Source organism: Panthera leo, chromosome B1 (assembly GCF_018350215.1).
Source record: "Panthera leo isolate Ple1 chromosome B1, P.leo_Ple1_pat1.1, whole genome shotgun sequence".
NCBI classification, from domain to species: domain Eukaryota; kingdom Metazoa; phylum Chordata; class Mammalia; order Carnivora; family Felidae; genus Panthera; species Panthera leo.
In genome coordinates, this window is record NC_056682.1 from 148,253,930 (window position 1) to 148,279,797 (window position 25,868).

Consider the following 25,868-nt stretch of genomic DNA (forward strand, 5'->3'; position numbering starts at 1 on the left):
GTTTTTTTTAAATAACATTTTCTTTTCTCTTGCCATACTTTATTGTATGAATGCAGCATATAACAGATACACAAAATATGCGCTAATTGATTATTTATATTATTGATAAGGATTCCAGTCAACAGTAGACTATTAGTAGCTTAGCTCTGGAGGACTCAAAATTACAGGTGGATTTCTGACTGGGAGAGGAATTTACCTCTCTTATCCCCCTGTCGTTCAAAGGTCAACTGTGCTTATATGTTTCTCGTAATTTCAGAATTCTGTACTGGAATATCAAACACATCTACACACAGTAAATCAGTTGCTGTCAAAAGATTTATTGAAGGAAAATCAGCAAGATGAAAACAGACCCATTTTAAAAGTCTGTGACAGAAAAAAAATGAAGATACATGTCCTTCAACTGCTAACCAAAAGCACAAGAAGAGTATGATATCAGTGATTAAGACCTGAAAAAATTGACAAAAATTCAGGAAAGAAATTTTACAGAAAGAAAATTAAATTAATTCATACATTTATACAAAATATTGCTTCTGACAAATTTACATGTTTATGAAATAATCATTTTTTCTTAGTTTGCGTCCAACACAAGCCAGGGACCCAATAAGATTTCTTACATTTCTTACAGGTGGGTGCTAAACAATTACTGAATAGTCTTAATTATTGCAAATATATTTTTTAATAGAAGAGAATCATTGGTTGCATGAAAAAAATCTGTTTAGAATTAGCATTTCAAAACTTTTAATACTACAACAATTTTTTTGAGATAAGTTAATTCAGTTCTCTTCAACTCACACTAAAATGTGCTATTCAGGGTTAACTAAAGTGACATACATCATTAAATGTAGTAGGAAGTGAGCTTTCTTTATTGCTCTCTCTTCATATCCCTGAAGGCTGAGATTAAAGACTTTTATATTACGGTAAATAGATAACTAAATTAAACCTTTTGATACAAGGGGAACTCTTGTATTTGAGTTTTTAAGTTTCCATAAATATATTCTACTGCATGACCTCTATTGCTAAACGTCTGCATTTTTCTGAGTCTAATACTTGCCTTAAATTCTCACATTCTTTAACTTAATAAGATTTTTGCTGAACAAACTTCTTAGATGTTAAAACTAGCTTTCCAGGCTATTACTCAAGTCTATGTGGCATATGTTTTGTTGCTTTCAAATCAGGAACTCATCTGGTTCTTCCTTCAGTAGCTTAAAGACACCCATTTCAGTAGTAAAAGCATCGTCCTCGTGGCTTAGGGCATCTAGATCAGAGGTAGTTCTTGAAAGTGGCTCACTGTCCTTAGTTACAGATTCCATTGTATTATTTTCAGACAGATCTTTTGTAGTAATAGATGAATCTTCCATGAGGTTCACATCTACTGATGTAGGGACTACAAAGTCATATCTAGATTCAACAGCAGTAAGCAAAATGGGATGGTTCTCTGCTTCATTTGTAATATCTTTCTCCATCCAAACATTGACTTCATCCATAGACTCTTCATCAGTTATCAGAACATCTTCTGGGTTATCTTTGCACCTTTCAACAGTGGTAGTGAGCTCAAACACAGTGATGAACTTTTCCTCATCAGAATCTGTTAGTTTAGGCACAGCATTGGGGCCATCCTCTGGAATGTTGAGGTCAATTTCAGTCATTTTCTCTTCTGTAAGGGCAGCTATATCTGGAATAGTGGTGAAGTCTTTTTCAGTAGCAGAAGAGATTTCAGCCTCAGGAATAGACGAGGTAGTGATCTGGACAGCCTCATCAGCAGTGACATTGGATTTAACTGAGGAACTGTAATTGTTAACATCGGGTTCATCCTTCTTAGCTGGAAGGGCAGGGGTGTCCACAATGCTGGCGGTGCCATCCTTCAGTGTGCCAGAGACTTCAGAAGTTATAGAGACATATTCATTCCCTGGGCCAGTGGCATCCAAGAGAATATCTTCTTTTGCTATGTTAGTGGAAAAATCTATTAAAGAAACAGTAGCACTTGGTGATGAGATATTACCAATTTTCACTGGAATGAAGTTTTCAGTAATAGAGTCATTAGCCATGGAGTTTGTTGTGCCTATCAGACTAGTAATTTCTTTCTCCAGATGGGTTGATGACCTAATAAGATGAGACTCAGCATCATCTTCTGATTTTGGTTTTTCCTTCAGAGATGTAAACTTGTTGCCTGTTGTTGAAAAATCACTTTCTAGTGTATTGTCATTTACTGAAGTAATGTGGTCTCCTTCTGAGGTCATAGTTGTTTCTGATTTAGGAATAGTGTTGTCATCCCCAAATAAAATGGTTGCTTCAGTTGTTGTTTTGCTGCTTTCTGTTGGAGGATGAGAGCAAATTTTTGGCAAACCATCTTCAGCCATGGGACAAAATGGCACCATGCACACTCACAGGTCTTTCTCTGGGCCCAGTGGTTTCCCTAGGCAGGAGAGTGATGTTCATGATAGTGATTGAGGCATTGGTCATCATGGTGATTGTTGCATCAACCATAGAGCCAATGGCACTGGCTCTCCTTGGAGGTTGTTTCTGTGTCTGATTGGGCAACTGGTTTCAAGAGTATGGATATTAGATTAAAAGGCAGTAGAATCCTCTCTGATTATGAAATCAACATTCACAGCTGGATTTGTCTTCTTTTTGTTTATAAGGGATGTGCCTTCCAATATGGAGCTAGTGTCACTTGAAACAGACATAGCAGAGTCTGCCAGGTACTTTGTGGGTTGAGTGTCAGTGGGGAGAACTCTGCAAGCCATGAGATTATCAGCATTAGTTTCAAGTGGCCTGTCTTTCAAGTAAGTTAAAAGTATGTTTTTGAGGTGAAGTGTCTTCTCTTGAGATTTATGGTTATTTAAATGTCTAAAAACATTGATGGCAGTTTTGGCAATGAATGTAGCATGCAGAAGGTAATTAGGTAGCAAGGATTTCAATTAGTTTTCCTCTTCAGAGAGTGAATTCTCACTTTTTCAGTAAAGATAATAAGTAAGTAATATTTAGGGTTCTTGTAATTTTCTTCTTCATTACAATTCTTACTTTTTTTGTGAATTAACATGCTTAACAAGGACGATATCAGGTCTTGTAGATTTAATTTCTTCAGGAAATTTTTCTGTAGAGTGTGTTACTTCAACCTAATGCCAGGGAGTTGGCATTATATGTCAGAATTCACCGAGAAACAAAATCAAAGTGTGGAATAACTGTATTAGCCTTAAGAATTTTATCCTCAAATTTCAGAGGGAATGTTTCCTATAATGATGTTAGTTAATTCAACCATCGTCATTTTGTTACCATTCTTAATATTTAGCTATTTAGATGAAAGGAGATTATAGTCTGGTGTTAATATTTTCCCAGTGTTATTAGAAGAAAGAGAATTTTCAGACTCAGATACAACTAAATATGAAAAAGGGCAACAGTATCAGTCAGAGCAGTGGTTTCCATCTCAAGAGCAAATGCTTTCTCTTCATTAGATTTGGACTCAACCTCCAAGTTTACAGTGTCTTTTCTTAGTTGATTGGCCTGGTATAGACATATACATGACCACTCTCTGTAGAGCTATGATAGGTTTTAAGATGGGAATTTTTCATTTTAAAGACACAGGTAGCTTCTCCAGCGATGTTTTCGCTTCAAGGAGATGTCACTATGAAGGGTCTCAGTGTCTCTATTGACATAAGAAATGCTGTCAGCATCAGGGACAAGGAGGAAAGTCTTTTAAGTTAATGACAGGCATGGCTCTTTATTTCTAAGTCATTTTCAGTGGCAGGAAAGGAAATGAGAAGGTAAACCTATTCTCTGGGTTGATTAACTGGGTTGATTTAACCTCTACTCCACCCCCTCCCCCTTATCTAGTGTTTATGAGGTTTAATTCAGAATAAGCATGGTATAAACAGAAGATTGGTGTCTTTTTGGCAGGAATTCTTTTATTCTGTGTACAAAAAGTGGGAAAAAGGAAGTGTTAACTGTATAATTGCTAGAAGTCAGGTTGGAGTACTTACTATTTCTTATATTGAATAGAGTTAGAATAAGGAGCAAAATATTCATTTTTATAGGCATTTAGTTCCTGGTTAGAAATGTCAGGTGAAATGATACCATCTTTGCAGACACTAATTTGTCAAATAGTCTTTAATTTCAGGGATTACTCTTGTGCTCACATCAACTCTGCTTCTACTAATATAACTGTGAGGTGGGATCACATTGATTATAGCATACAAAGGCTTTTCTTGGCTATACAGAATATTATTACCATTATCTTGTTTTTTGTTTTTTTTTTAACCATTGACCTCTTTACATAGACACTTTACATGGTAAGTGTGTGTCATCTATCAAAGAGAAAGAAGCATATGGTGAAAATCCTGGTGGGACTGCTGGAATTTTAGCAATTTTGAGGGTGGAGCTGGAATCATCTGCTCTGGGGAACATAGGACACTCTTATTGGACCAACAGGTCATTACCACCAAAGATACTAGCTGACTTAAGGATAGAGGATCAGATTCTATAGGTGAGGTTCACTTTATCTGAATAGTACTTTCCTCTATTGTTGTAGTGTCTATTACACTAATGGAAACAGTTTGTCTTTTCTCAGAAGAGCATCAAGTTTATATTTAAGTAGCAATTTCTTCAGGTCCAGGATGAAAAAAAAACCCTTTTGTTAAGTGAAGAAAAAAAAAAAAAGGAAGTTGTTAGCAAAAGAGGGTGAGTTTGCAATAAGGCCTCAGGAATGTTATCTGACAGTTTAGGATTTTCAGTGATACTTGACTAGAAAGAGTCCTCAGATATAGACTTTGAAAATGCTGATGTCATACTGATGCCCACCATTAAGACTGTTTTTGTATGGAGAATATCTTCAGATCTATCAGATGAAATGTAATGTGCAATTTTAAAAGAATTAACTGAGACAAGTGGTGTCTCCTATGGACATTAGAATTCCTACTTTATTATTATTATTTATTATTATTTTAATTTTAATTAATTTATTAATTTTAATATAATTTATTGTCAAGTTGGCTAACATATAGTGTGTAAAATGTGCTCTTGGTTTTTGGGGTAGATTCCCATGGTTTATCACTTACATAAAACACCCAGTGCTCATCCCAACAAGTGCCCTCCTCAATGCCCATCACCCACTTTCCCTCTCCCCCACGCCCCCATCCACTGTCAGTTTGTTCTCTGTATTTAAGAGTCTCTTATGGTTTGCCTCCCACCCTCTCTGTTTGTAACTATTTTTTTCCCCTTTCCTTTCCTCATGGTCTTCTGTTAAGTTTCTCAAGATCCACATGTGAGTGAAAACATATGAAATCTGTCTTTCTCTGCCTGACTTATTTCACTCAGCATAATACTCTCCAGTTCCATCCATGTTGCTACAAATGGCCAGATTTCATTCTTTCTCATTGCCAAGTAATATTCCATTGTATATATAAACCACATCTTCTTTATCCATTCATCAGTTGATGGATATTTAGTCTCTTTCCATAATTTGGCTATTGTTGAAACTGCTGCTATAAACATTGGGGTACAAGTGCCCCTATGCATCAGCACTCCTGTATCCTTTGGATAAATTCCTGATAGTGCTATTGCTGGGTTGTAGGGTAATTCTATTTTTAATTTTTTGAGGAACCTCCACACTGTTTTCCAGAGTGGCTGCACCAGTTTGCCTTCCCACCAAGAGTGCAAGAGGGTTCCCGTTTCTCCACATCCTCGCCAGCATCTGTTGTTTTCTGATTAGTTCATTTTTAGCTACTCTGACTGGTGTGAGGTGGTATCTCATTGTGGTTTTGATTTGTATTTTCCTGATGATGAGTGATGTTGAGCATCTTTTCATGTGTCTGTTGGCCATCTGGATGTCTTCTTTAGAGAAGTGTCTATTCATGTCTTCTGCCCATTTCTTCACTGGGTTATTTGTTTTTTGGGTGTGGAATTTGGTAAGTTCTTTATAGATTTTAGATACTAACCTTTTATCCGATATGTCATTTGCAAATATCTTTTCTCATTCTGTCGGTTGCCTTTTAGTTTTGTTGGTTGTTTCTTTTGCAGTGCAGATGCTTTTTATCTTGATGAGGTCCCAATAGTTCATTTTTGCTTTTGTTTCCCTTGCCTCCAGAGACGTGTTGATTAAGAAGTCGCTGCGGCCAAGATCAAAGACGTTGTTGCCTGCTTGCTCCTCTAGGGTTTTGATGGTTTCCTGTCTCACATTTAGGTCTTTCATCCATTTTGAATTTATTTTTGTGTATGGTATAAGAAAGTGGTCTAGTTTCATTCTTCTGCATGTTGCTGTCCAGTTTTTCCAGCACCACTTGCTGAAGAGACTGTCTTTATTCCATTGGATATTCTTTCCTGCTTTGCCAAAGATTAGTTGGCCATACATTTGTGGGTCCAATTCTGGGTCCTCTATTCTATTCCATTGGTCTATGTGTCTGTTTTTGTGCCAATACCATACTGTCTTGATGATTACACCTCTGTAGTAGAGGCTAAAGTCTGGGATTGTGATGCCTCCCACTTTGGTCTTATTCTTCAAAATTACTTTGGCTATTAGGGGTCTTTTGTGGTTCCATACAAATTTTAGGATTGCTTGTTCTAGCTTCAAGAAGAATGCTGGTGCAATTTTGATTGGGATCGCATTGAATGTGTACATTAGAATTCCTACTTTAAAAAGAGTCTGTGTATCTTCAGATTTTATAAATTTATTGGAGAAAATAGAGTTATTGATCTTAGTTGAGGTGATTATCATCATTGTTGGAATGTAGCTGCTGAGGAAGTTTCAGGTTCAATATCTTCATTCATGAGAGAATTCTCAGCTTTAGAAACAGGGAGGTGAGAGGAACAGTTATATCTTGAGATTTGGTTATAGCAACATCCACATTTTTGGCCTCTTCCCCTCCAGTGATTGGAATGCTGGGTGCATGAGTAAAGAAATTGTAATTGAAGGATGTGTTGGCCTGTGGTGTCACTATTTTTGTTGTTGTTGTTGTTGTTGTTGTTTCCAAGGAAGATGTTGTAGATAGCAGGGTTAGATATGATCCTCATTTCTGCTTTGTTGTTTGTAGGCTTCTCAGGGATACCCTTTGGAGTAATTGTTCCTGTGACTGAAGAATATCAGCACTAAAGAAAGTGTTTCCTTCAACTTCTTTGTTAGCTTGTGGTACAATAGAAATTGAAACCTAAATAATATATATTTTTTATCTTGACAATGGATTAATGTGTATCATTTGTGCTTTGTGAAGTTTGAAGTTCAGTATGTGTTGCTCTGAAATTGGCTAATTTAATTCCAACTGAGAATTTCCTTCTACCATGGAAATGATTTCTGTGTAAGATAAAGATTTTTCATCAGTAGGAATAGTGGTAATTACTTCTGTTAGCAAGTTTGAGTTCCCAGTAATGAACTCAAGGACCTGACCCTGAGGACCAGATCCATCTGGGAGGGAATCCTTTGGCATGTGACAGCTTGAGTAAGCTGCTACAGGGACACGGTCAGAATCCTCGTTCACTGATTTATTATCAGCAATGACATTTTTATTCACAAGGTAAGGCTTTAGGTCAGCATCTTTTAGAGAGTTTGTTTCCACCTGAATAACTGGATCATTTCCTATTCTATTTACATCTGTAAGGTGATTCAGTTCAGCTGTGTCTTTCACTGCAGAAGCTTTAGTTATTTTCCTTGTGTAATAGAAATTTGGTTTACTATATTCCTTAGGAAAAAGAGAAGAAAACTTGGTGGTTGTTTTCTTGGGTTCTGCATTTTGATCACGAAATTCATCAGTACCAAAAATTTTGCTCTTGGTGACAACAGTAGCAGATGTGCTAGGTTTGACATTAGCCATGTTGTCTGAAGAACCTGTGGAATCAGCTTGGAGGACAGTATAGACCAAGGGGACTATTTGACTTTTAGTATTTTTTCCTTTTGAGACAATGCCTTTATTGAAGTAAAGTGAGTCTATAGACACAGGCTCTGATATTAACACTGTTGGGTAGTAGAGGTTTGTGCCTTTTATAAGTTTGGGAGATGTGGTTTCTTTAGTAGGGACTTTAGAAGTTACGATGAGAATTTCAGGTAGTCCCATATATGCAAGTTTTAGAGACCTGACATTCCCCGATGATGGAAGGCTATAATGGTCAATGTTATTTTTGTTCTTAGTAGAAGTAGCAGGAGCATTTTGCATGTTGGCAGACATCTTTTTCAAAGGATAAAAGAAAGTAAGAGCCGTCTTGATTGCATCTTCTTTGTTTTCTTTCACATTGGAGATGCCATCACTGGAAGGCTGAGCTGAAGGAAAATTACTAAACCTTGAATCATATACTGTAGCTATACCTGTTTGATCTTCAGTAAAGTCAGATATACTGGATGTGGTAGTGTCTCCTCTCTGGGATGTAAATGTTTTATAAATGATAGGTGCTATGTGTCTCCTGAGAAAATTAGCACTGTTTTTAAAAGCATGATTAGTAGTATCCGTTGTGAATGTCTTGCTATCAGCTACGAGTTTTATGTCTGGAGAAAGGGAATGCTCAATTATTTTATGTTCTAAATCAAAGCCTTCAGAGGGAATTATGGTGCCATCATCATCATTTATGGTACCTTTTCCCACAGGTGTTTTGTCAGAAAAACTAGAAGGAAAATTTACATTTGCGTCAATTAGGAAGTGAGTTGTGGGTCTGTGAGCTTTGGTATTGACATTGGCATTAGAATCCTTGAGAGCAATGACATCAGTGTCAGTGCTGTTTTCCTGTCTCAGAATCATAGCTTGGTAGTTTTCTCTGGCTTTGAACACTGGTAATATTATTTTAGATAGACTGTCTGGAGGAGTAACTGTGGTATGTGGTGCATGAGACACATGTGTCTTGGGGGCATATATGAGTGTGCTCATTTTTATCAGGGAATTATCTGCTCTATCTTCTAATTCTGCAGTATGCATATCTGAGACATATTCAGATCCACTGTCATCAGACATAATAGCTGTATGGTCCAAATATGCTGGAGTGATTTTATCTGTAGAAGAAATGTTATCCACTCTTTCTGAAATGTCTTCTGTAAAATAAATGATTTCATATTCAGCTGCCATCTCTCTCTTTATAAGGTCTTTATGCTCAGATATATTCCCTTGTAAAGTGTTCGCCATGTCTTTTTCAGAGGTAATGATAATAGGTGAAATGATACCTTTATCATATGGAATAATTATTTTCTCATGTGGAATGTTATGATCAATCTTCTTGGTCCTGTCTTTTCCCATACTAGTAACAGAAACAAGTTCAGAATATTTGGAAGTCCTCATGGATGTCGTAAAATAAGAAGGAGGAAAATTTGACCTCCATCGAAGCCTATGTAGTCCAGTTGGAGTGTTTGTGATGGACCCTCCTGTGTTAGTAACTTTATCATGAGAGGTAGGCCTAGGTTCTTCTGGAAGAGTTAATGTGGGATTGGCTAAAAAGATTCTTTTTAAATTGGGAGGTGTTTGAGGTTTGAAGGAAGTAGCATCAAATTTAACAGTAAAAGAATCTTCCATATTGCTGTTACCCTTGTAGAGAGGGTTGGGCTCAGTTCTTGATGGAAGGATTTTCCTCATAGCTGGGATGAAAACTGTTGTGTTTGTAAAATTATGTAATTCCAGTTTAGAAGCTGGATCTTCTTGATCAAAAAGATTAGCTATTTTCTTTCTTTCATAGACACTATCTTGAGAGTCTTCTGTAAGGAAAAAGGCTTTCATCATTGCTCTTTGAGATTTGAAATATATTTTGTCAGTCTTAGGTATATAATTCTCAGGAGTATCTGTATTCAGAGAGAAAAATGAGTCAGCCTCATCATCTGTGGTACTATCTGAGAAAGTAGTTGATCCAATTGGAGAAACATTCCAAGCCAATGGATAGGAATGAATGTCAGCTTGAGTTATTATGACCTGTCTCCCTGAAACATCATCTCCATTAATGGCATCGGCATATTCATTTGCTCTTTCTAACATTTCTGACCTATTTAGTAAAGATTCAGATGAAGATTTATCTGTCATTAGGCCAGAAGTTTCAGGATTTTCAGGTGAGGAATTCGGGATAAGTATGGCAGGTGTTAATAGAGATGGGAATCCTCTAGATTTAACATCTTTTCCAGGTAACATTGAATCACCTCCTCCATAACTACGTTCAGTGGGAAGAACAATGGAATCAGCCATACTCCTGGCTGCCTTATTCATAGATGAGGAAAAGATTGAAGCTCTGTTGGTTGCTTTCTCAGTATTTTTACCAATGAAGGGAAGATCATCATCAGGAATGACGTTGAACTCAGCCAAAGGAATAATGTTGTTCTGCAAATGAAGTATACCTGCCAAGTTTGGTTTACGTTTATTTGCGTCCAATTTGGCTGATATAGTGGTTTTTGCTTCTTCAGGTACATCATTATTATGATAAGCAAACGATACACCTTTCCTATTGAATTGGTTTTTATAATCTATAGGATAGGTGATCACAGCAGGATCAGTGGAATCAGTGAATATCTTGCTCCCTCCCATTCTTATCATTAGTTCTGGGTCTGAATCAAACAGGTACTCCATTCTTTTGCCTTCAGGGATAATGTTGATGGTGTTATCACCAATTGGAGAAGTATTTTCCACAATTGTTTCACCTAGAAACTCAGGTAAAAAAATCCAACTTGAATCAGTAAGAGAATGAATCATGGATCTGGGAACCTTAGTATTAAAATTGACAGAAAACCTTTTGAGAACAGTAGCATCATTGTCAAAATTAAGATTTTTATCTTTGGGAATGAAGCTTTGGTATTTTTTGGTAGTTTTGATAACAGTTAGAGATCCTTGGGATGCATGTTCAGAGGCTGCAGCACTGGCATGGGGTGAATGAGAGTCAAATACTTTGGAGTCATTCCTAAGTGTGGTCTTTCTTGTAAGGGGACCATTTCCATCCCTCACTAGTTCAAAGGCATAGTTATCTGCAACATACTCAAGGGCACTGTCAACGGGTATAATAGTTACTATGTCCTCATCACTTGGAATATTTTCCCTTGCCAAAAAGGTGTCATGTATTTTTTCTGAAATGTCTTCTGTAATAAGAACTACTTCAGTGGATATATCTTTCCCTATTGAAGTCTCATCTCCAAATTTATTATTATTAGTAGTAGTATTAGTATTAATAGTGTTTTTCATGTCTTTTTTTGAAAGAATGGTAGTAGGTGAGATAATGATTTTGTCAGATGGACTATTTCTTTCTCCAGGTGGAATATTATTATTAGTCTTTGTTGTGGTATCTTTTTTCATCTTGATAACTGGATCAAGTTCAGAATACTTAGATGAACTCATGAATGCTGTGAAATCAAAAGGAATAATTGACTTCCATGGTGGTAGGTCATATGTCCCAATTGGAGTGTTTGTGATGATCCTTTCTCCAGTAGCAACTTCAAGTGAAGAGCTTTTATCATTAGACCTAGATGCTTCTGGAAGGGTTAATACAGAATCAACTGTAATGATTCCTTTTAAATTGTGGTGTGCTTGAGGTTTAGTAGAAGTAGCATCATATTTAACAGTGAAAGAATTATCTTTCAATGTACTTGCATCTTTTGGAAAAAAATTGTCTGCTTTAGAAATATGTACTTCCTCTTCCACATTGTTGTTACTCATTGACAGAGTATTAAACCCAGTTACTGAGGGAAGGATTTTCCTCATAGCTGAATTGAGAATGGTTGCATTTGCAATGTGACTTAAATCAAATTTAGTGGCTGGATCTTCTTGATCAGAAAAAATATCTATTTTTCTTCTTTCAGAGACCATATGTTGAGAGACTTTTGTAGGAGAAAAGGCATTCATGATTGTTCTCTGAGGCTCAGAATATATTTTATCTGTCTCAGTTTTAGAGACATCAGTAGTTTCTGTATTTACTGAGGGCAGTGAATAAAACTCATTGTTTGTGGGATTGTCTGAAAAAGTAGTAGAACTAATGGGAAGTTTTGTTGAGGTTAAGGAGTTGGGCTTGGGATCAGTTTTATTTTCAGTGGAACTATCACCATCATTAACAGAATTAGGGTATTCAATCATTGTCTTAAACATGTTTGACAATGCAATTGAAGAATTAACCAAGGAGTTATTTGTCACTGGGTCAGAGATTTCAAGATTTTCAGTTGAGGCATTAGGATTGAACATGGACTTTTCTTGGATTTGTAGAGCTAGGAATCCCCTGGACCCAATATTGTCTTCTGGCGGCATAGAGTTACCTCTTTCATAACTACTCTCAGTGGAGGGAGTAGTGGTGTCATCCACAATGTTTACTGTATTCCTAGATAAAGAAGAGATTGAAGCCTTTTTGTTTAAAGTTTTAGTATCTTCATTGATGAAAGAAAGTTTGCCCTTAGGGATGATATTAAACTCAGTCAAAGGAATAATGCTATCCCATGAGTATTGCATCTCTGCCATATTAGTTTTACCTTTAACATTGTCTGCTTGGGATGATAAGATGTTTTCTGCTTTACCTTGGGCATCAGTGTTATACATAGCAGATGAAACGACTTTCCTGAAGAACTGATTCTTATTTTTTAATGGAGAGGTGATAACAATGGGATCTGTAGGTTCATCTGGGAACATCCTTCCCTCTACCATGATTACTGTTTTTTCTGGGTCTGGAATAAGGGTGTATTCCATCGTTTTGTCTTCAGGGAAAACAGTGATGGTGTCATCTCCTCTTAAGGTGTCCCTTTTAAGAGTTGTTTTACCTAGAAATTTGTGAGTACTTTCACTTGTGTGAGTTAGGGGGTGAGTCACAGATTTGGGAGCCTGAGAATTTGAGTTGTCAGTGGAACTTTTTAGAAAAACAGCATCAATGTCAGAACTGGTATATTTTTCTCTAGATACCAAATTTTGTAACATTTCTTTAGTTTTAATCTCATTTGGGGCTCCTTGAAATAAATGTTTAGAGACATCAGCACTAGAGTAGAGTTGATGAAGCCCAACTATTTTGGGGTCATAAGTGAAAGTAGTTTTTTTCATAATAGGATTGTATTTTTCTTCCTGTGGTTCTAGGATATATTCATTTGTGACATACTTAAGAGCTCTGTTGTCAGGCACAGTGTTTATCACATCCTCAATATTTGGAATATTTTCAGCATCTGAAGTAATATCAGAAATATTTTCTGTAATAGGAACTATTTCATATTCAGTGATTATATCTTTCCATAGGGAATTTCTGTGCACAAATCTTTTACGAAAAACAGTATTCAACATGTCTTTTGTTGAAGTATTAATATTAGGTGAAATTATGGCTTTGTGAGATGGAGTATTTCTTTCCTCAAATGGAATATTATTATACATGTTTGTTGTAGTATCACTTTTCATTTTGACAACTGGGTCAAGTTCAGAACTCACAGACATTATGAAATCAGGAGAAAGGATTGATTTCCGTAGTGGCACATAGGATCCAGTGGGAGCATTATGAAGCAAGCCTGCTGTGCCTGCGTCTTCATCAGGAGGAGTGGAGTTTTTATACTTAGGCTTTAAAGTCTTTTCCAGAAACATGGTGGAATCAGCTGAAAGGATTCTTTTTAAATTGGGTGGAGCTTGAGGTCTAGCAGGAATATTAAATTTACCAAAGAAAGGATTATCTTTCAATATCCTTGAATCTCCTAAAACAAAATTGCCTGCTTCATAACTATTGAGTTTCTCCTCCTTGTTATTAGTCTTGGAGAGAGCGTTGGGCTCAAGGGTTGGGGGAAGTGTTGTTTCCAAAGTTGGAATGAGAACTGTTGCATTTATAATGTGATTTAAATCCAATTTAGCACCTGTGTCTTCCTTAGCAGAGAGTTTAGGCATTTTTTTGATTTCAGAAGGGAAGGAGCTTATTTCTGTAGGCAAAGGAACTTGCATCATTGTACCCAGTGGTTGAGCATCTGTGTTAATTTTGGAAATGTTGGCAGTTTCTCTCTCCATAGTGGATGCTGAATCAGCCTCATCATCTGTGGAATTCCTGGTAAAAGTTACTGAATCGATAGAAGGAATATTTGTGTCCAATGAGTGGGACTGAAGTTCCGTTTGGATTTTAATGTCCTGATTTTTTGAAATATCAGTTCCATGAATGAAGTCAAGGTATTCAGTCCCTATCTCTGAGTCTACTGATACTGACTGTGAGGGTTCAGACAGTAAGTTATCACTCATTAGCACAAAATTGTTCGTTAAAACTTTAGGCATAAGAATGATACTTTCAGTTGTTAGTAGAAATGGAAATTCTCTAGACCTAACATTATTTTCATTAGGTTGCATAGAATCACCCCCTTCATAACTGTCCTTAAAGGAAAGATAAGTGGTATCAGCAACAGTGTGAGTTGTCCTCACAGGTGAAGAAGAAATTGAAGCCCCGTTTATTTTATTCCCAGAATTTTCATCAACAAGGGGAATTTCATTGTTATCAAGGTTGACATTGAATGTAATTGAAGGAGCAGTGGCATTCTGTGAATGATAGCTCTCCGCCTTGAAATTTTTATCTTGATTATAATCTGATTTGGGTGACATTGCAGGTTCCCTTTGGTAATAAAGAGCACTGAATGTGACATATCTCCTATAGAGTTGGTCTTTGTTTATTACCGGTATTTTTCTAATGGTGAGATCAGTCATTTCATCTGTGAACATCCTGCTTTGTCCTATAGTTTCCATTGATTCTGGATCTGGAGCACTGATATGCTGAATCCATTTGCCTTCTGGAAGAGTGATGATGATGTCATTTCTACTTAGGGTGTCCTTTTCCAGAGCTAAGTCATCTGGTGGAAGCTTGAGGGAAAATTTTCTATTTCCATCTGTGGGTAAAGGAGTCATGGTTCTAGGTGACTTGCTTTTGAATTTGGCAGAATAATCTTTGAGAAAGGTGTTATCTTTGTCAGAGTCAGGGTTTCCTTTTCTGGAGATCAATATTTGGTATTTTTGTTTAGTTTTGGGTTCTACAGGATTTTCATTCAGGAGACTCTCAGTGACATGTGCAGTGGGGAAGAGAGCATGAGATCCATATCTATGGAGCCCTTGAACAGAGGTCGGTGTCTTTGTTGTGGAGCTCTCTCCTTTTTCTCCAACATAAAAGGTATTTTTCTCCAATATGTATTTAAAGGTATTGTCATCAAGCCTAGTGGTCTTTAGATTCCTATTATTTACATTGTTTTCCTCTGCCAGAAAAACCACATCTGACTCTGCTGAAAAGTCCTTTGTAAAAGGAATGACTTCATATTGAGTTACATTATCATTTTCTGTAGAATCTACGTGCCTTTTTTCATTTATAATGTTTCTTATATCATCAGTAGAGATAATATTGTGAGACAAAATGATTTCTTTGTCAGGTAGAACAATGATATCTCTAGCTATAATAGACTCATCAGTCACTTTTATGTTTCTCTCTCCTTTAACAAGCACTGGATTAGATGCAGAATTATTGTTTTTAATAAAATCAGCAATAAAATCAGTAGGAGGAAGTGTTGGTTTCACGGATAGATGTGATTTATTATGAGAGTTTGTGATAGAGCTCTTTAAGTTATCATTACCAAGAGAAAATGAACCCCTAGCCCTGGCCTTTGTCTGCTTTGGTGTGCTCATTGTGGAAGCAGGGTAAAACATTTCTTTCAAAGTTGCAGGTGCTTTCTGTTCAGCAGAAGCAACAAGAGGCTTAAGAATGAAAGGATTAGTGTTCGCTGAATTTACATGTTTTAAGATTATTGGAATTTTGGCTTCAGAAATATAGGATTCATCCCCTACAATAGCCTTATCTTTCCTGAGGAATGTATTACCCCCAGTTCCTGAGGTAGTGATTTCTTTTGCAAACAGATTGATAACTGCTTTATTTATATGGTGATTTATAGCATAGTCAGGACTTTCATTTATCTGCTCTTTTTTGTGGATTACAGGTTGAAGAACTGTATTAGGCACAGAGGCTATGACGCCAGTTTTATCATAAATGCTCTCATTTTCAGTGATGGGTATGCCTATGGCTACATTTATAGGGTTATCTGAAAAAGTAGTAGGATCTTCCAGAAGAACAGAGGAGACCATGGAGAAGGGCTGAGGGTTACTTTGCACCTTAGTGATTTCCCAGTTTTGGTCAGTGATAATAAAGTGTTCACCCAATGGCTTTAAGGACACTGATTTATTAGGTAAAGAGTCATCATTTTGACTAAGAGCATCCGCAATTCTAGGTCTTTTCTGATTAGGAATTAATAGAGATTTTAATTTTATGGACACAACATCATCTATCTCAGGTATGGTAGAGTCACTGTTTTCATTGCTGTCTTTAGAGTCAAAGGCAGGAGCATTAGGTGAAATTGTGGTAACATTTATTGACATTTTGGTGTCCCTAACAGGATTAGGAGAAACTATTGAGGCTTTTTTGATTATACCCTTAGTAACTTCACCAACATAGGAGATATTCTTTGCTTGGGAGGCAATATCCTGAGCCAAGGGGTAAATGTGATCCTGTGAAGGCATCACTTCAGCTAAGTCCAATTTATTTTCATTGACATTTGAATTTTCTGATTTGATGGTGTCTGCCAACTCTGGGGCAGCTGTGTTACCAACTTTGGATGAAATGCCATTGCTGTAGGAATGACCTTGACTTTTTATGGGGAAAGTGATCATAGCGTGATCTGTGGGCACAGTACCAAATGCAGTTCTCTCTCTCATAGTAACAATTGTTTCTGTGTATGGTACAAAGAAATACTCAATTTTTTTATTTTCTAAGTCAGAAACTTCAGGGAGAATGATGATGGTATCATCTTCACTTAGAGTTTTTTCTGCAGATGATCTTTCTTGAAACTCAGAGGGAAAAGTCTCAGTAGCATCAATTAGGGAGGGTGCCATGGTTTTCAGATGTTGAGTGTTGAAGTTTTTGAAAGAAGTGGCAACAATACCAGAGTCAGAATTTTCTTCTTTGAGAATAATAGTTTGATATTTTTCTTCAGTTTCAAACTCAGGGTAAGTTATTCTATACAGAAGACTCTTTGAGGCCCCACCTTCCAGGGAGGTTGTATGAGATACAAATCCATTTGGTCCGTGTATAAATGGAATAGGTTTTTTAATAGAACTATTCTCTTCCTTCTCTAGTTTAAAGGGATGCTCATTTGAAATATATTCATAATCACTTTTATCAGGTTCAATGATGATCAAGTCCATAGCATCTAGATTATTTTCCTTTGCCAAAGTAGTCTCAGGCCTAAGAATAAAGGAATCATCTCTTAATGTATTTGCATATCCCAGTGATAGAGGGGTACCTGTTCCAGATATATGGTAATAATTTTTCACGTTTGAGTCTTCAGAGGTGATAGGAATGAAGAGGGTCACAGGTATAATGCTTGTGTGAGAATTTGTTGTGCTACCTGTGGCAGTTTGGTCTTTTTCTGTTCCTGGATCAGCTTGCTCATCAGTATAGGATGCATAATTTTTGTTGGAGGTTTCTTTACCTAATAACACAGTGTCTTCCAGAGCAGGGTTTATATTATCTTTCATTGGCGTTCTAGACTCTGGTGTTGTAAAGGTAGATCTTCTTTCAGGGGAAAAGAAGCCTTTGGGGACGTTTTCTTTCATCATTGGATGAAGAATATCACCACCAAAGAATGTGCCATGTTCAGCACTACTGTTGGTGTTTCTTATAATTGCTTTTCCTTGAGACTGAGGAGTAAATTTTCTAAGTAGAGTATTTGAGACTTTAGTCATATAGTTTGATGCAGGATTCTCAAATTCAAGTTGGTCAGCTGTGGTTTTGGTTGTTCCTTTGAATCTGGTGGAATTATATACATCAGAGTTAAGAGAATAATGTTTAGATGTCAAGTTGTTGCCTTTAGGAACATTATCACCTGCAATAGGTGTAACATAATTATTATCCCTCACATTTTCTTCTTTAAGTATATCTTCTTCCTTTGCCATAATACCTATGTCTTTTTGGGGGTATGCTTCATTGTTCACTATTATATCTTCCTTAAAAGTGTCCTTAGATTCATACTGTTCACTGTAAAGCATGGTGTCGACATCTTGAGAAGCGTCAGTGACAGCTATTGTCAAAGCTGCAGGGGTGGACTTATTATGAAAAGTCTTTGGTACTATAGTATCTGCTGAGGAGATCTTTTTTATAGGGTTTGTTGCTTGAGGATGATTGAAAGGGGCAACAGACTGCATGGAAGCAGAGGAACTAGCTACTAATAAAGTGCCATCATTTCTGTATACACTGGGACCTCTTTTGGACGTGGTAAAGTCATCTCCTGGTTTATTAGGTTCATTGTTAAGAGTATTAACTTCGTTCATGGTCAGAATGCCTTTCCTTATTGGCGAGGTGGCAGCTATTGAAGCCAAGTCTGTCACAGCTTCAGTATTTTTATCCTCTTTGGAAATATCATCAACTATAGTAGGACTGCCAAGAGAGATATTTGTTATTTCAGTCCCAGATATTTTGCCTTTATTGAGCAGTTTCTTAGCATTGCTTGATGTTATGGCAGCAAGGGTTTGATAGCCATCTCTATAACCACTATGCTCTGCATTGTGCATTGTGAAGACTGACAGTTTATGTTTCTTAATGTTGTGAGAAACATTTGGGTTCTCTTTGGTGATATGGAGAGGATTATCAGTGATTATATTGTAGTATAAGTTAGAGAATGTAGGGTGATCTCTTCTACTTTGAGGGATAGAATTGCTAGATGGAAGGAATTCAGTGCCATCTGCTGCTTCCACATTCTGTTTCATAGCTGCACTTTCCCCCACACCATTAGTTATTGTTTTGGTGGCTATAGTATTAAAATGTATTTTGCCATTTCCAGGTTTAGTGACCTCATATAGAACATCAACATTTTCTTCCCCAGGAGTGGTAAGGTCTCCGTCACTTATTGTTACCTCAGCAGTAGGTATACTACTACCTAATGTGGAAAGGGACTTTGTGCTATCCATAGCCACAAATCCATTCCTTTCAAAGCCACTGTTTTCTGATTCAGGGTACTTGAAATTATTTGAAGGTGGAAGGTCTTCTTTTATCTGAAAAATGCCATCTTCTTCCATTGAAGATTTTACTTCCACATAGGGAATTGATTCCTCTTCATTATCCCTTTCTTTGTCTAGCAAATGTCTAAATCTTTGTTTTGGTATAAGAAAACCACCTATTTTTGTACGCAAGGAGTTAATGGCTCCGGTGGGCCTTCCTTCTCGTATGCTGGCCTTCTTAATCATCAATTCAGAGCTGTCAGTCATATTTGTGGTCCTCTTACCTGCACTGGCAGTGGTACTGTATTCATCGGTGGGAGAGGTGAAACTAGCTGTAAGGAAAGTAGACTCCAATGGAATGTTCAAAGGATTTACTGGTACTTTATCAGTTTTCCACTTTTGTATAATGGCATCATTAATGAGATGAGGACTTTTAGCCACAGGATCTGATATCCAAGCACCAGCCAAGGAATCATCTTTAATGAGCAGGGAGTTTTGAGCTTGATTATTTTGGGCTTTGGGCATTAGGGTAGGTGATTCAGCTACTGATGGAAGAGTGTATCCTTTGTTCATAGGAAAGTTTGTTTCAGGGTTGGGACCTGTACCACCATTGGCATGATTACTATTAGTTGAGAAACTAATGGTTTCATCCACAGAGTCAGTAGATTTATCTGAAGAAGTGATACTGAGCTTTGAAGGTGAGGTCTTGTCAGCTACACTGTCTTCACTAAAATAGACAGGTCCGGTAGTTCCAGGGTGAGTGATGATAGGAGTGATATTTCTCTGAAAATTGGCTCTTTTAAACACACTAGTTCTTTCAACATCCATTTTGGCTTTGGCATCATTTGCAGTAATTGAGGTGGGGGTTCTATGGTTACCTCTCTTGGTGATGAGGTTTGTGCTATCTATTGTAAAGGGCTTTATTTTATTTTTGGAAAGGGGATTGAACATTTCAGGGATGTCAGAAAGGAAGATGATTTTGTTTCTTGACGTTTGGGCATAATCTGCATCAGGGTTATGAGAGTAAACTTTTCTTCTAATTTCTGTTGTGGAAGAGTCTGGATGAAGAAAGATTACTTCCTCTGTAACTACATCATCTTGGTCCATATTTACAATTTCTTGGACCACAGGAATGACTTCGTCAATTTCATCACTGCTCACAGCCTCAAAATTATTCCTATTAGTTTTAAAATGTACACTGGCAGGAATATTAGAATGGAGCTTAATTACTGAATCAGTGACTTTAGATCCAGTTGCTCCAGCAATACTGTTATTGTTAGGTGTTGTGATGTTTTCCACCTGTACAGTGTGTCTGCCTCTTATTATTGTATCTTTCTTCAAAGGCCAGGTTATTTTAAAGTTAATGTTGGTGCTCGTTGTTGGCTCTATGGAGTTAGGATTAGTGTAATGCTTTGTAGAAGTGATGCCATTTGTTTTGGAAATAATTGAATCCACTGGTTGCATAGTATTTTTAGCTACCTCCAACGTTGTCTTGGTATCATAAAAATTACCGATAGCATTATTGCTTTCCTTATATGTTCTATAATTAAGAAGAGAATTTATAGTATTAATGGGATTGATATTGGAAGTCGCTTCATCAGTGTCAGTGGCAGTCATGCTAGGTTTGGTATCAGCCTTGTTGTAAGTAATCAGAATAGGAAAAGATTCAAAATCATTGCCATTTTTTGCAAGAGAAATGCTAGGTGTTTGAGCATTAGCTGTAGTTCTATGATGATTCTTCTTGTCTCTGGCATCAAGTACAATAGAATGGTCTTTCTGTGGAACATCTGGAGTACTGCTCACGGTTTTGCCATATTTTTCCAGATAAGTAGTGTCAATTATAATTACGTTTTCATCCTCCATGTCAGGAACATCAAACAGAGTTGTGTAATCTTCTAGAATGTCTATGGCAGCAATGGTGGCTGTATCACTTTCTTTCATAAGAGCGGTAGCACCAGTAAAGGATACACTCTGTGGCCATGCTTCTTCCTCATGAGAAGTGGTATAAGTTCCAAGGAGGTTGTTTGCATCTGCTGTGACAGTGGTGCTCTCACCTGCAGAGGCACTGAACTCATTCTTAGCATTTTGTATATGTGCAGCAGGATTAGGGACAAAGAATGGTTTAGATCTTCCAGTGGGTGGGAAGAAGCGTTCAAGACTCCGAGTTGTTTTGGAGTCTGTCTGAAAGTGGGGAATAGCAATGGAATCAGACTTATACTGGTGGGTGGTTATGGACACAGGGACCGAGATGTTATTTTCCCCAGAAACAGCCATCCTGCTCTGTGTTATTGTGGAGTTGGGGGCAAATCTGGAATTTGTGATGCTGACAGCAGAAGTATCCTGCACAGCAGCAGATGAAGGTGAAGCATTGCTCCCTGGAGCCTCTGCCTGAGTAGAGTTGCCTCCTATACCCTCAACATAAACGAAGTTAGCTGAAGTCTGGTTAGTTGAAGGGTTACTTGGTATATCGTCCCCAAATGGGGGAAAGTTATATATCCTAGCTTGAAGAGTCTCTGAGTGGTTTCTCTTTGAAAGAGATCCAGAGTGCCTTGTTACTGTATCAGTAGACTCAGAGTAGCTATTTGAATCATCTGTAGGTGCAGAATTATTTTTTGTTCTGAGGATGGATGAGAGTTGACTTGCTCTGTGGCTCTCTGATGCAGACAAAGGTGGATTGGCAGACAAATGATTTGTGTGATTGTATGTTTCCTCATTCCCATAATACTAAAGGGAAAGAAGTATAACATTTTGGTGAGGTTCCTCTTGCTGATTATATTTTACTAAAAACCTGAAGTCAGTAGTCACAGTGCTAAATTGATCAAATAAAGCAACATTCTGAAGGTCTCTGCTTTCTTTTTTATCCCTTAGTTGTTAGTTTAATCAAATCAGAAATATACAATATCAATGTAAAAAGGAACAGCTAGCATATTAGGGTTAAGTAGCCTCTGCAAATATAACAAATGTAAATCCAGGTGTCCCATAGCAAATTTTCAGTATAGAATCTCTTAAAGTATGAAAAGTATAGAGAAGCCCTTTAAATTATATACTATCATGCATTATGGTTTCTGTTATCTTTACTTCATTATGTATGTTATTTATTTTAAGGGAAGGAAGTTTATAAATAGAAAATAGAACATTAAAAATACAATGATGTTTTGTTTAGCAAAATATTCTTTCTTGCATTAAACATAAGCTAATGATATCAATCCATGTTTTTCCTCCATCTAATTTTTAGTTTCATAAGGATACTGTTATTCAAAATACTGAAACTTACCATGAAGCAAGCCACAGAATTCAAGATGGTCACAATTAAGACTAGAATCTTCATCTTGTCCTGCTATTCCCTGCAACTAAGTGCAAGATTGTCCTATGTTACATTAGCTCATTGACAACTTGAGTGACAATTTAAAAAACATCAAAAATAATCTCTGTTATATTCCAATATTATTAGTTAATTAAATAAACATTAACTAAATGATGGCTTGCTAATAAGATAGACAATGCCCAGCTAATTCTAGTGCATTATCAGAAAGGACAATATGTGGGATAGAATACTGTTTGCTAAGGTCAATTTTAACCAATCAATGAGAATAGGAAGAATTTTGGCTATTTTTTTTTTTTTTTGTAACTTACAGAGAATCAAGGAGTATATATTTAAATAGCAAGTACATTTTGGACAGAGTTAGTTATTCAGTGGGGACTTCATCATACAAATTCATCCTTATTCTCATGATGATATCTATTTGTTGCATTTTTTCAGGACTATTTAGACAAAAGTTAATTTATTGAATCTTTCTTATGCCAGAGTTTAAAATTTATCTAAGTAGATCCCTTTACAAAAGAGTTTAAAGAAAGTGTAGGTATTTGAGGAAAGAATGGCTCCAAACCTTCTGATTTATTCAAGTATTACCTTGCAAAGGAGTTTTTCCTGTCAGCCGCCTTCTAGCTTTGACTCTTGATCAAATCAGCCTGGCTCAGCAGTGCATGAAGAAGATCAACTCCATGATGAAAAAGCCTAAATCTCAGACAGAAACACAAGCTCCTCTTTCTTCCTCCTTCTTTATTTCAATGGGGAAGAGAAAAAGCTTTTTATATAAGGGATTTCTTCTGAGCTAATCCCAGAACAAAAGAAAAGAGAGGAGGTGTCTGTTGGCTTTTGTGCATGTATCTCTCAGGCACAAAGTGAACCTATTAGCTTATCTACAAATTGAAAGGGCCAAGGCTCACATTTTAAATATAATGAAGTCTTTTAAAAATTAACTCTCTAGGGAAACAAACCACAAGAAGTTCTTAATGATAGAGAACAAACTGTGGGTTGATGGAGGGAGGTGGGTGGGACATGGGCTAGATGGGCGATGGGCACAACGAGGGCACTTATGATGAGCACTGGGTGTTGTATGTAAGTGATGAATCACTGAATTCTACTCCTGAAACCAATATTTCACTGTATGTTAACTAAAATTTAAATAAAAAAAGAAATTATAGAATAAAAAAATAGTAAAAAAATGGCATCTAGTGCCATTTCCTCCTTTTTTCCTGTTTTTTTAAAACATTGCTCCTTCTGCTTCTACAGCAAAATTTTGCTTCACTAACATCGCATTTAACATGTATTGTCACTAGTTAGTTTACATTAGTGACAAAAACCCCATGAGGCTGTGGTTTTTGTAAGGACAGGATTGTGTTTGGTTGAGTGTTTGAAAAATATGTTTATAGGAGAAGAAGAAATTAAAAAAAAAATAACATGCCCAGTATAATCTTGTTTTTTCTTTTCTACATGATTTATATAGATACAGTGCTGATCCCTCAGGGATCAAATTCCTGGCTGATATAGCTGTTAACTCCAGTTTCTGAAGCTAATTGTCCATTTACATGGAATCCACCAAAATCCATCATCCCTGCTGTGTCACTTGCTGAGGTGATTCATTGGTATATATTCTAAAACCTCCATAAAAATCTGAACTTAAGTTGTTACTGACTTTCAGTTTATGCTATGCAAGGCATACATAGTACTTTTATGAGGCACAGAGACTCAGTCTGAACTTAATTGGCTTGCTATTTCTTTTCATTTGAAGACATCTCAAAAATTTACTTACCGGCAATTACATTTTTCATTTTTTTAATCCTACATTCTTCTTTCATATCATGTAACCCTAAAATTCTGTAATGGTTGTGATGTATGGATGTTACTAAGTAGAAAGACAAAGTTGAGCTTTTTGTACTTTTGTTTTTCCTTTAGGCTTCCTCTATTGTCCCTATTCTCTGGCTCATCTTAATACTTTTCTGTAGCTGACATTCTTTTATTATGCATTGGAACAAATACTGAATCCCCAAGTTATATCCCAGATTGTCACTGGATTGTTCTTTTAATCAGGCAGAGTATTGATGTACAAAGCCTCTATGTACACCATAATTACCTTCAGATCAAAAGCAATGTGTCATGAGTTGAACAATTATAATGTTATCACTTTAGTAGCTTGGAAATACCATTCCCATGACATTAAATATTGCTCTTTATGGCACTTGAAGTAATTGTTGGAAAGCTAGTGCAGTAATATGTACTTGAAGATAGAGTGTTTATTCAATTAGAGATAATATTTGCAGGTCTTTTTATTTCCAGTAGGCTGCCAGACTCAGATTCAGAATCTCTGGCTGGCACTAATTCATCTTTATAAAATTTAAGGTAGCAAAGATTTCTACATCATGGTTTTCAAAGTTGAAACTGGGACGATAAAATCAAGGCTTTGTTAAGAAACTTCATCCTTAAAATTCTTCTTTTCCTCCTCCCCCTCTTCCTCTTTCTTCTTCTCCTCCTCCCTCCTCCTTCCTCCTCCTCCTCCTCCTCCTCCTCCGTCTTCTTCTTCTTCTTCTTTCTTCTTTCTTCTTTCTTCTTCCTCTTCCTTCTCCTCCTCTTCTCCTCCTCCACCTCCTCCTCCGTCTCCTTCTCCTTCTCCCTCACCTCCTTCTCCTCCTCCTCCTTCATCTCTTTCTCCTTCTCCTTCTTCTTCTCTGTCCAAGAAGTTCTAATCCATTGTTACCATTCATTGAGGTGAATAGTTCATTTATTTTTCTACATACTTTCTAGTTTATGATCTACTCACTATTTCTGGAAGTTGTCATCTATAATGCATAAGTAGGCTAACACCAGTGCTTTTCCATACACTACAATAGTTATATTGAAGGAGGAACCACAGATTAGAAAACAGGTTATTGACATCCACATGCAGTTATCATTTTTACATGGCAAAAGTGAAACCTACAGGCATGGCTCTAATTAATTTTTATAAAATTCTTGTTTTATTTTATTGAATCATCAAGCTTGTTGGTACCGTATATTTAATGGATGAGGGTACATATCAATTCAACAAGTATTATTTAGTGTCTGAAAGGCACTGGTGGAAAAACAGAAGTAGAATATATAACACTGATTCTCAAAGAATTTATAATATATTCTAGGAGGAAAGGAATACACAGATAACCATGTTTTTTGCCATTTATTTATTTATTTATTTATTGAAACATTAATTGAATGTTGCTTATTTAAGGTTCAGCTCGAGGCTCTGAGTGACATGATGGGGAATAAGATAAGCAAAATCTGGTCTATGAGTCACATAATCAAAGGACTATAATTTTGGGGTTTTACCAGAGAAGAAGAGATTGTTTGAAAGGCTCTTGGCTTTGAAGTTTGGATGTTTGAGACTGGAGTTGGGGTCAGGGGGACTTACTCATCTAGGGATGCTCAAATCACTCTCCCTCTTCGTGTAAAGACTTTGTATTCATTATGGTTCTCCAGAGAAAGAGAACCGATGGATATATGTATGTGTGTATACACACACACACATACACACACACACACGTATAGATACATGTACATATACATATATATACATATGTATATATATGTATATGTACATGTATCTATACATATATATGTGTATATGTGTGTGTGTGTATGTGTATATATATATATGTGTGTGTGTGTGTGTG

The 25,868-nt window shown here is 36.7% G+C and overlaps 1 protein-coding gene and 1 long non-coding RNA gene across 3 annotated transcripts in view; one reads left to right on the forward strand and one right to left on the reverse strand.

Moving 5' to 3' along the window:
* Window positions 1-479: 479 nt before the first annotated feature.
* LOC122218174 overlaps window positions 480-25,868 on the forward strand; it is an 89,107-nt gene continuing 63,718 nt past the window's right edge. The window contains exons 1-2 of one of the 2 annotated variants that reach the window (XR_006201923.1): window positions 480-625; window positions 23,672-23,799. This is a non-coding gene — a long non-coding RNA (uncharacterized LOC122218174). Of the gene's footprint in view, window positions 626-2,544; window positions 2,784-23,671; window positions 23,800-25,868 lie in introns of those variants that run through there. The other variant, XR_006201924.1, reaches the window with a different exon arrangement.
* CABS1 (calcium binding protein, spermatid associated 1) lies at window positions 1,053-2,408 on the reverse strand. The gene has a single exon (XM_042936238.1). It carries the CDS (start codon window positions 2,373-2,375, stop codon window positions 1,167-1,169), a length of 1,209 nt encoding a protein of 402 aa, XP_042792172.1. The 5' UTR covers window positions 2,376-2,408; the 3' UTR covers window positions 1,053-1,166.

What these genes read in the sequence shown, in the direction of transcription:
- CABS1 (XM_042936238.1), bottom strand. Translation starts at nt 2,375, where the DNA reads ATGGTGCCATTTTGTCCCATGGCTGAAGATGGTTTGCCAAAAATTTGC.